Here is a 9,744-nt window from a genome sequence, read left to right as displayed (position 1 = left end):
TTTGCTCTTGTTTGACATTAATTTGAGTTTGGTTAGAGATACCTTGCTGTTTAGGAATTTTTGTCACCTTTGGACCCTAGGCTTGGCCTAGTGGTCTAGTTGCTAATGTTTGCTTGATTTTTCAGGATGAGAAAAGCATTATGCTCATGGAGAATGATCCAAGTTAAATTCGATTGATGTTGATTGATGTTTGTACACTAACACAACTTTGTTTTGTAGGTTGTGAAGTTTGGGCTTGAGCTCATAGCTTGCCTTTGTTGTGCATTAGTTTGTATAGTCTGACTGATTAATACTTGCTGTTTATTTTTGTCTGTCTGAGTACTAACTGTGTTTGACTGTTTCCAGGTACTTTTAGTTGCTCAGTTCCTTGTGAACTTTTGCTTTGCTTTGCTTAAGCAACTTGCATTGAGGTATAACTTCCTAACTTCATGTAGTCTGGAGACCCGGTCTGTTATTTGGCCGGGCAAATAAATGTCTGAAGTCCTCCTTAAGAGGCGATGATTGTGATTGTTTAATTTTGTGCCTAAGCAGGTAAAGTCCTTAATCAAGGCAATTGGTGGAAGGTAGGGATATGCAATCTATCCCCCACTATTCAGTTGAGTCTTCTCCTTGCTCCCATTACATGGTTGTAGCATTGAGATCACAAGCCCAAGATCTTGTGCAGTGCACATTGTGTCAGAGTCTCTGAGTATAGAAGGGTTCCCCCATTCTGGACCCATGCTCATTTGTCAGAAGCTCTCCCTGGTCAGGGATAAGAGCTGTGAGGTCTCATCCTCACTTCACCTTTTCATCTGCTTCACCTTAGCCTCGTAATGGCAAGGTTAAGAGCAAACACAGCCTGTACAGACGACTTGCTGAGGCAGTCAAACCTATTGTGTGAGCCCACTTGTTTGGTTATAGTGCGTGCTATGTGGATATCTGTTTGAGATGCTTATTCTCATTTGATGTATGCTTGAATTGTTTTGAATGCTTGTATGCTTGCTTCTTTCCTGGATAGGAGTAGTTTGCTTATGCAAGTAGGATAGAAAACTGAACTTAGGGTAACGATGCATGACAACACTAGGCTCGAGTCCAGCTCCCTGGTAGTGCGTCTTCCCTCGGTTTCTGGCTAGTTTTTCTTTCCCTTGAGGGGGAACTACATCGCCCTGATCCTCGTGCCAGACGAGGTATGTAGGCAGGAGACCGTGCGAGGTCTCTCCGGGCACCCTTTTCTTTTTTGCGTGTGTTTTGTTTGGCAGCTATCAGGCTCGAGTTCCCGACTCCCTGTTAGTCTGTGTGTGTCGTTTCTCCTGACGTCTCAGCGTCTCTTTTGGCTAGATTTTTTGTCCCTTTAGGGGGAACTACATCGCCCTGATCCTTGTTCCAGACGAGGTATGTAGGCAGGTGGTCGTGCGAGACCACTCCGGGCAACCTTTTTCTTTTGTTTGTGTTTGTTTGTTATCTGATTGTGTGTTTTGGGTTCGGATGCCGACGTAAGCCCAATGATTGGCTGTCGGGCTCCACGTTTGCCCTTTTGATTGTGTTTTGGTTCGGATGCTGACGTAATTCCATCGAGTGGTTGTCGGGCTCCATGTTTGCCATCTGTTTGTGCGTTTTGTGTTGTTTGGCGTGCGTAAGCCGAACTACAGTGGCTCTGATTCTCGTTCCAGACGAGATATGTAGGCATAGGATGCGATGTCCTATCGAGCTCCCTTCTCCTAACCCCACCTGCGTTCCCCGTGTGTGTGTGTGATGTTTTAGCAACCTTTTCTTTATTTTAGAACGTGGATCCCGTCGAGTACGACGGACGTGAGGGGTGCTAATACCTTCCCCTTGCGTAACCGACTCCCTTACCCTTTCTCTTTGGTCGCGAGACCATTTCCTTTCCAGGTTTCTCTGAGCGTTTCCTTTCCCTATTTTGGGATAAATAACGCGCAGTGGCGGCTCTGTGTGTGTTTTGTTTTTGAGTCTCGCCGGTTGATTTTCGCGGATGCGACAAAGAACCCCTACAATATTGTCTTACAAGGCTATACAATGACCATGGAATGTAAACCGAGCAACAAATACATGGTTTGGTATAAATTAGTGTCAAATTTGTATCTATCACAAAAAAGATTACTATTTGACCCCTGTGACCTACTCCCATCTTCTAACTTTCAACATACTAGACCATCTACAAACACATACGTCCTAACACAACCACCTTACCCCACCAACACCTAACAACCTATCTTCAACACTCAACTACCCAACACAACTGCCTTACAACACCAACACCCAAATCAACACTACAAAAACCTATAACAAACAAACCCATAATTTTATCTTACTCCTAACAACAAGCATCACACACCACCCACTATAACCCATAGTCATGCACCAAACCCACTATTAACAAAAAAAAACTTTCAAACACCCAAACCCCAAATTCCTTTTTATCCATCACAACCGATCAACCTGAATCTATCACAACGACCAAACCGCTACATCCCTCCTTAAAAATGTCAACCCAACATACTAACCAACTATACTAGAATTTAACAAACAAATTAAATTATAGGAGTGTGACGTTTAATGACTCTTTCTTAGATGAAGTGGTCACAAACTTTTGTATCCTAGAGGTGATGCAAAGACTTCTACTCAACCACCTAATAAGGTAGAGAATCAAGGAACACCTCGAATGATTGAATGAGAAAGAACACCTACTCAATATGGAATCAACGACCAACTTTTGTATCCTAGAGGTGATGCAAAGACTTCTACTCAACCACCTAATAAGGTAGAGAATCAAGGAACACCTCGAATGATTGAATGAGAAAGAACACCTACTTAATATGGAATCAACGACCAACTTTTGTATCCTAGAGGTGATGCAAAGACTTCTACTCAACTACCCAATAAAACTGAGAATCAAGAAACACCTTGAAGGACTGAATGAAAGAGATCATCTACTTAATGTGGAACCGACGACCATTTTTAACGACATGATCAAAATCATAGTAAGTTAATTTTTTCTAAGGCTTAAATGATCACTTCATCCCTTTTAAACCTTTTTGTAATGTATTTTTCTATCATTTAATAAATAAATATTTTATTTAATCTATTTTATAAAATATTTAATTTCTTTATATTTAATATATTATTAATTTAATTATTAATAATTATAAAAGAATTTTTTACATTTTATTTTTCTTGATAAAAAATTAATATAATATTATAGCTTAATAATAAAATTAATATAAATAAAAACTAAATGAATAATGTTAGTACACAAGATAAAAAATCCATAAAATAAGAGATTAATTGTTATATACCGTTACTGTTTACATTATCAATGCATCACAATCATCTGTTTGTATTACTTTTTAAATGATTAAAATAAAAATCAAACATTTTAAATAAATCAATGGTTGTGGTTAACTGACTGTGTAAAAAATCTTTACACTGTCGGTTAGTGTATATCAATTAAATTTAAAAAATAATTAAAAAATTAATTTTTTATATTTTTATTAAAATTAATATACAAATTTAAATCTAACGTTACTTTTTTTAATTCTTAATATAAAAAAAAGTTTATAAATGAGTTTCTTAAATTTTATAAGGATTCTCCATTATTGCATTTAACGGGTGCAATGCAGTTTGCAAAAGGGTCTTCTGCAATTGATGGCTATTTGATAAAAAAATGTTTGAAAAAATTGCGAAAATTACGAAGACAAGGATGCTATTTTAGGAATAAATTTAAGAAAGAATGCTATATTGGTATGGCAGTAAAAAAAAAAAAATCAAAATTTCATCCGAGTATCTACAAGTGTAAGTAATTATTTTCATTTAAAGCATATTAATTTTCTGACTAAAGTTAATGCATATCATTTTCTTAATGTGTTTTTAATGCATGTCGTTTTATTAATCACACAACTTAAATAAATTTAATTTTTACCTATACGGTAAGTGAGTCAATTACAAATTAAACTCAATTTAATTTCTTTTTTCGGTCAAGCGAATCAATTTAAATTGTGTACCAGGGTGAAGAGAAAATAGTACAGAGCGCCATAACCTGGCTGGCTTCATTAACTCCTCTCAAACAACGGCTCATTCATTCGGCTGAAACGGGAAACCGTTTCATCTCTAGCAAGCTGTCGTTTCGATACTATCCAACCACGTAAAGCCACGTGTCACATAATAAATGCGTTCCAAACACGCTAAAGAGAAAGGAAAAGAAAAAAAAAATTAGAACGTGGTTTCGTTGTTATCTTCGTTCCACGCCTCTCTCACCCCATGGAAACCCTCCCAATTCATAACACTTTCAATTTCATTTCAACTAATTTTCACTCCTTTTTCTTCTTTTTTTGAAAAGTGTTTATGATTTTGGGGTTATTTGATTTGAATTTTGAATCAGATTTTGATTTTTTTGAGATCTGGATTATTATGTCTACGGAGACGATTTCGTATTGGTGTTACAGATGCAGTCGTATTGTTAGGTTAGGGAGACAAGAAACGGTGGCTTGCCCTGATTGTGAGAGCGGGTTTCTCGAGGAAGTTGACCAACCGTCGCGCTCTCGCTCTCTCTCCCGCCGCCGACGTTTTCCGGCTGCAGCCATGTACATGATCGGTCAACGTTCTGGTTCTGGTTCTGATCATAATCATAATTTTCGTCAACCTTCTCTCAGAAGTACTCGCCGGAACGGTGGTGACCGGTCTCCTTTCAATCCGGTTATTGTCCTTCGCGGCGGTGGTGGATCGATGGAGGTAACAGAAGGAGGTAACGATAACAACGGCGTTGTTGGTGTTGGAGGAGGTGTTGGAGGAGGTGTTGGAGGTGGAGAGAGTCGTGGGTTTGAGCTTTTCTATGATGACGGTGCTGGTTCTGGATTAAGACCTTTGCCTCCGAGTATGTCAGAGTTTCTTCTTGGATCTGGATTTGATAGATTGTTGGAGCAGCTTTCTCAGATTGAAATCAATGGGATTTCGAGATATGAACATCCTCCGGCGACAAAATCGGCTATTGATTCTTTACCAACGATTGAAATTGATAATACTCATTTGGAAATGGAATCGCACTGTGCAGTTTGCAAGGAGGCTTTTGAATTAACTACTATTGTTAGAGAAATGCCTTGTAAGCATATTTATCATCCTGAATGTATTTTACCTTGGCTTGCACTTCATAATTCTTGCCCTGTTTGTCGTCATGAGTTGCCGTCTGATTCGGATGCCGGAACGAATGTTCATCCGCAATCGCAAGCACAATCACCACCGCAAACACAAACACACTCGCAAGCACAATCACTACCGCAAACACAAACACACTCGCAGTTGCCTGGTTTGAATGAGGAAGAGAGTAATGTTGGGTTAACTATATGGAGATTACCTGGTGGTGGTTTTGCTGTGGGGAGATTTTCGGGTGGGAGAAGAGGTTCTGAGAGGGAGCTTCCTGTTGTTTATACTGAAATGGATGGTGGGTTTAATAATGGTGGTGAACCGAGGAGGATTTCTTGGTCTTCTATTGGGAGTAGAGGGAGGGAGAGAGGTGGTGGTTTGAGAAGGTTTTTTGGGAGTTTCTTTGGTTGTTTTGGCAGTGGAGTTGTGAATCGAAGTGCTGTTTTGAGTAGAGAGACAAGGTCTTTGAGGAATAATTCCTCTCATTCTTCAACTATGGATCCGTCTCCGCGGTCGCGAAGGACTTGGTCTATGGATGTAAACAGTGGAATGAGATCATGGTAGATTCTAGATTGATGTTATATTAGGGAAGCTAAAAATTGTAACATAGTTTTTAGCTTCCTTTGTATTAGTTGATCAAAGTTGAAGTACATAATGAAAACGATTGAATTCAAGGTGCACAATGCAACCATCATGACATTTTCTGCTGCAAATAATTTTGTAATGTCTGATGTTTCCTCAATCTGAATTGGATCAATTTACAATGGACATGTGAAGCAGCATCAATGGAAGAAAGTCAGAAAACAATGGAGGAGAACTTAGTAGAATGACGATAACCTGTGCGGTATCTTGTCTATCTTTTGTGGGGGGAAAGGGGTGGGGGGAATGATTATCAGTACCTTTTTACTTTGATAATGAATTGGTTCAACTGAATCACATAAGCAATGTTTATTATTTTGTGTTCATTCTCATCATTGATAAACTTCTTCTAGCTTCAATTTTTATGATATTTCAAATTATGGTTCATTGGTTCTTCAAGAACATAAGCCCTTTCATTGATTGTTGCTGATGGCATAAGCACAATGCTTGTTTTTTCTGTTAGAAGTTAAAGTCAAACATTTTTTGTTGATCAATTTCATTTGTCTCCTTTGTTATCTGCCTTAGTTGGTGCTTTATCTATCCGAATTGCGTCAAGAACTAATGAGCATTGAATCATCTATAGAGTTATTTTACAGCTATATTGAACAAATTTGCATTTTGATTTTGCTTCATAGAAGGCTATTAGGATCAACTAGTTTTTAGGATCTTCAAGTTATTTTACTGCTATATTGAACAAATTTGCATTTTGATTTTGCTTCATAGAAGGCTATTAGGATCAACTAGTTTTTAGGATCTTCAAGTTAATATAATAGTAACTGTCATAATTTTGTATTACTAGAACATATCAAAGATTATAGTACTATTGTATTTCTTGTTGAGATTCTTGTAAGATTACAACTTGCAAACATGATATGTGATTGTAAGCAAACTAAAAATAAAAAATGTTCAATGAATTAAGTGTCATTCTTATGACATGTTACTAGTTTTGGCAAAATAAAGGGTTCATCTAAGTTCCTGAGTTGTATACGTTTGGATAAGAAGTATTATTTGGGAAGATAGTTGAGTTGTGGTGGCCAAACTAGGTTGGCGTACGGAACCAAATGTGTAGACAGCTGGGGAGAAGTTGAGTTCGATGTTTTAGTAAGAAAAGAAAATAATTGCACGTGTAGTGCTGAATGGATGGATAATGGATTAGTTCATTTTCCACTCAATAATTTAGTTTTTCAAAGCTATCTATTGACACTAAATAACTAATTCTCCATTTTGTTTTTTAAAATGAATGATATTTTAGCCACTAAAACTTATTTTAAAATAAATAATATTCACTTTGTCCCAAAATAATTGTCATAGTTGATCATTTCAAACCGATTAAAAAAATATAATAAATGAAAGCGGTAGAATAATTTTTTAACAAACTATTATTGTTTACTATTTATAAATTTGAATTATAGTAAATGTAAAGTGAGAGAATGATAAATTAAAAGTATTATCTAGAAGACATAATTGGAAACTAAACATTAGAATTATAATGGAAATTAAAATGCCTCACTTATTTTAGAATAAATAATTTTATAAGATGAAATAATTATTATTTTGGAAAAGAGGTTATTTTTATTTTTTAATTTAATGCAATATTAATTACTAATTTCAATTGTGTAATTTAATTATTCTTTTTTTTTTATTTTAGAAATTGAATATCTTTTGCGCGTAACTTGATAGACTAATCCCTCATATTGCATGTCCACGTTGGAATTCAGGATCTCTAATTAAGTTGGAAGAGGTTCCTTATCATCTCATTCAAATGTTATTGGCAGTGTACTTTAATTATTAGTACAATATATACTATATCAACTTCAAATGATAAGTTTTTCAAATTTAATACTTAAATAACGAACATTTTAAATTATATACTAAAATACTCATGTTTCAAAAAAACAAAAACCGCACCTAAGCGGATGCACCACTGACAATAGCATATGCACTAAAAATAGGCTTCAAGTGTTAGGTGTCAGGCCCGATGACACATGCGTTGTGGACATGTCAATTCTATGGTGCATGCATTGCTGCCATAAGAGGATGCACCATTCCATCTGACGCATGCATGTTGGCCTAAAAAGAGGTGTCATTCCCTGTTATGCCTATGTTGTACTATTTTTTAAATATAAATAAGTCACTCATTCTCCACCATTTTGCCACCCATCTTCTCATTTCATTCTTAAATTTTTCTTCAAAATATCTTATATCATTAAAAGAAATGCTAATCTTTTTTATTCACTAGTAAAACTTTCGATGAATATTCGACTTTGAAACATTGAGACTTTCGAGTATCTTGAGAGGAGCTTGATACATTAGTTAAACTGAGACATTGAAGACGGTGAAAAAATTAGAATAATTGAAAGACTTGTTACAATGTTCAACAATAATGAAGTATATCGTGTCTGGGAGTCAGTTAAAACTGACATTGATTGTCGTGTTATGATGCATGGTTCAGATGATATTATTATGATGGTTGTAATCTCCTAGATATGTTGTTGTGTTTAGTTGTTTTATTTGTTTTCCGAGTTATTGTTTTATGTGTGATTATGTTCATTTTTTGTAACCGAAAATTGTATTTAATATGAGATGAACGTTGTACTCAATCTGACAAGAAATACTAGATTTGATTGATGGCACTAATGTTCCAGGGACCTCGCTCCAAACACCTCAGGTGAATCCAGGAAGACACCAAACATCTTAGATGAATCCTGGAAGACAACAACCACTTTTGCAGAATCGTGTGCAGCCTCAACGGTGAAGGGTATCACCGGGTTGTGGAACTAGTGGTCGTTCTGAACAAGTGCGTCGTTAAAATTTGCTTACAAAGTTTTTCTCCTTGCAAACCTATTTAAACTTAATAATATTAGTATTATCCTTTTATTTTTACAATTGTTTTATTCTTAATTATAATTTTAATTTAAAAATAAATACAATGCATGCATGTGCCAGAGGAAACAACACATCCTCTTATGGCAACAATGCATGCGCCATAAGCATAGACATGTCCACAATGCATATGCCATCATGCCTGGTGTCTGAAGCCAATTTTGAGTACATGCGCCTTTATCAGTGGCGCATCTTTTTATGTGTGATTTTTTTGTTTGAAACATGGATATTTTGGTGTCTATTTTGAAATGTTTCTTATTAGGGTATTTGGAAAAAAAATCTCCTTGTGGAATAATATTGGGAATTGGTTGAAAATTGTTTTGCCCTCCTGTGTTATAACAATCGAGGCTTTTTAAAGGCAATTTACAAAGTTGTTAAAGTACAAAGTCAAGACTTCTAAGACAACATGTGGTTTAATCTGGTCTGTGGTGTGTTGGTCATTGTGGATCAATAAAAATCATATCTTGTTTAGGTAATTTCTTAATTCACCTTATGCATTACTAACACACCTCGTGAAAATACAATAATATCTCCAGATTTCGAAGATGCATCTTCGGACACACTCCAACTCAATACTTACGGCGACGCATCTCCGAACGTTGTTTGTTCAAAAACGCGCCAGAACTCTTTCTCCTTTCTCAATTCTAAAAAACATTTTCAAGGTTCTCAAAATCTCGCTGTAACACCCTAAACCCGTTACTCTTGACTCATAAAAATAAAACATATAATTTTACACAACAACAATGGTACACATTCACAACATGCACCAGTCTCCAATTATAACATATATCAAATAACAACACAACATCAAAAACTTCAAAGAAAACATTCATTTCATCTCAACTCGTCACAGTGTTACATATCAGAGCTTCAACAAAAACTAAATGACTCGGGGATTAGTAAAATAAAAGAAGAGGCCCCAACGCCATTCTTTAGCTCAAACACCGGTTGTTTTCCTACATGATTATATGTACTCCAAAAGAGTATAGAACACCATAACAAAATAAACAGGGGTGAGAATACGCTTAAAATATGTTAGCGGTGCAAATAAAGCAAGGATAGAATCATGCTTAAAAATCATCCATGTAT

The 9,744-nt window shown here is 36.0% G+C and overlaps 1 protein-coding gene across 1 annotated transcript; it reads left to right on the top strand.

Moving 5' to 3' along the window:
* Window positions 1–4,058: 4,058 nt before the first annotated feature.
* On the top strand, window positions 4,059–6,266 carry LOC127083840 (probable E3 ubiquitin-protein ligase RHC2A). Its single transcript, XM_051024176.1, has one exon. It carries the CDS (start codon window positions 4,339–4,341, stop codon window positions 5,695–5,697), a length of 1,359 nt encoding a protein of 452 aa, XP_050880133.1. The 5' UTR covers window positions 4,059–4,338; the 3' UTR covers window positions 5,698–6,266.
* The last annotated feature ends 3,478 nt before the right edge of the window (window positions 6,267–9,744 follow it).

This window comes from Lathyrus oleraceus, chromosome 5 (assembly GCF_024323335.1).
Source record: "Lathyrus oleraceus cultivar Zhongwan6 chromosome 5, CAAS_Psat_ZW6_1.0, whole genome shotgun sequence".
In the NCBI taxonomy this organism is placed as follows: Eukaryota; Viridiplantae; Streptophyta; class Magnoliopsida; order Fabales; family Fabaceae; genus Lathyrus; species Lathyrus oleraceus.
The sequence above is the reverse complement of the archived record's forward strand: the minus strand, read 5'-3'. Positions and strand labels throughout refer to the sequence as shown.

Excerpts from the sequence above, each read along its gene's own strand:
- LOC127083840 (XM_051024176.1), top strand. The coding sequence starts at position 4,339 with ATGATTTTGGGGTTATTTGATTTGAATTTTGAATCAGATTTTGATTTT.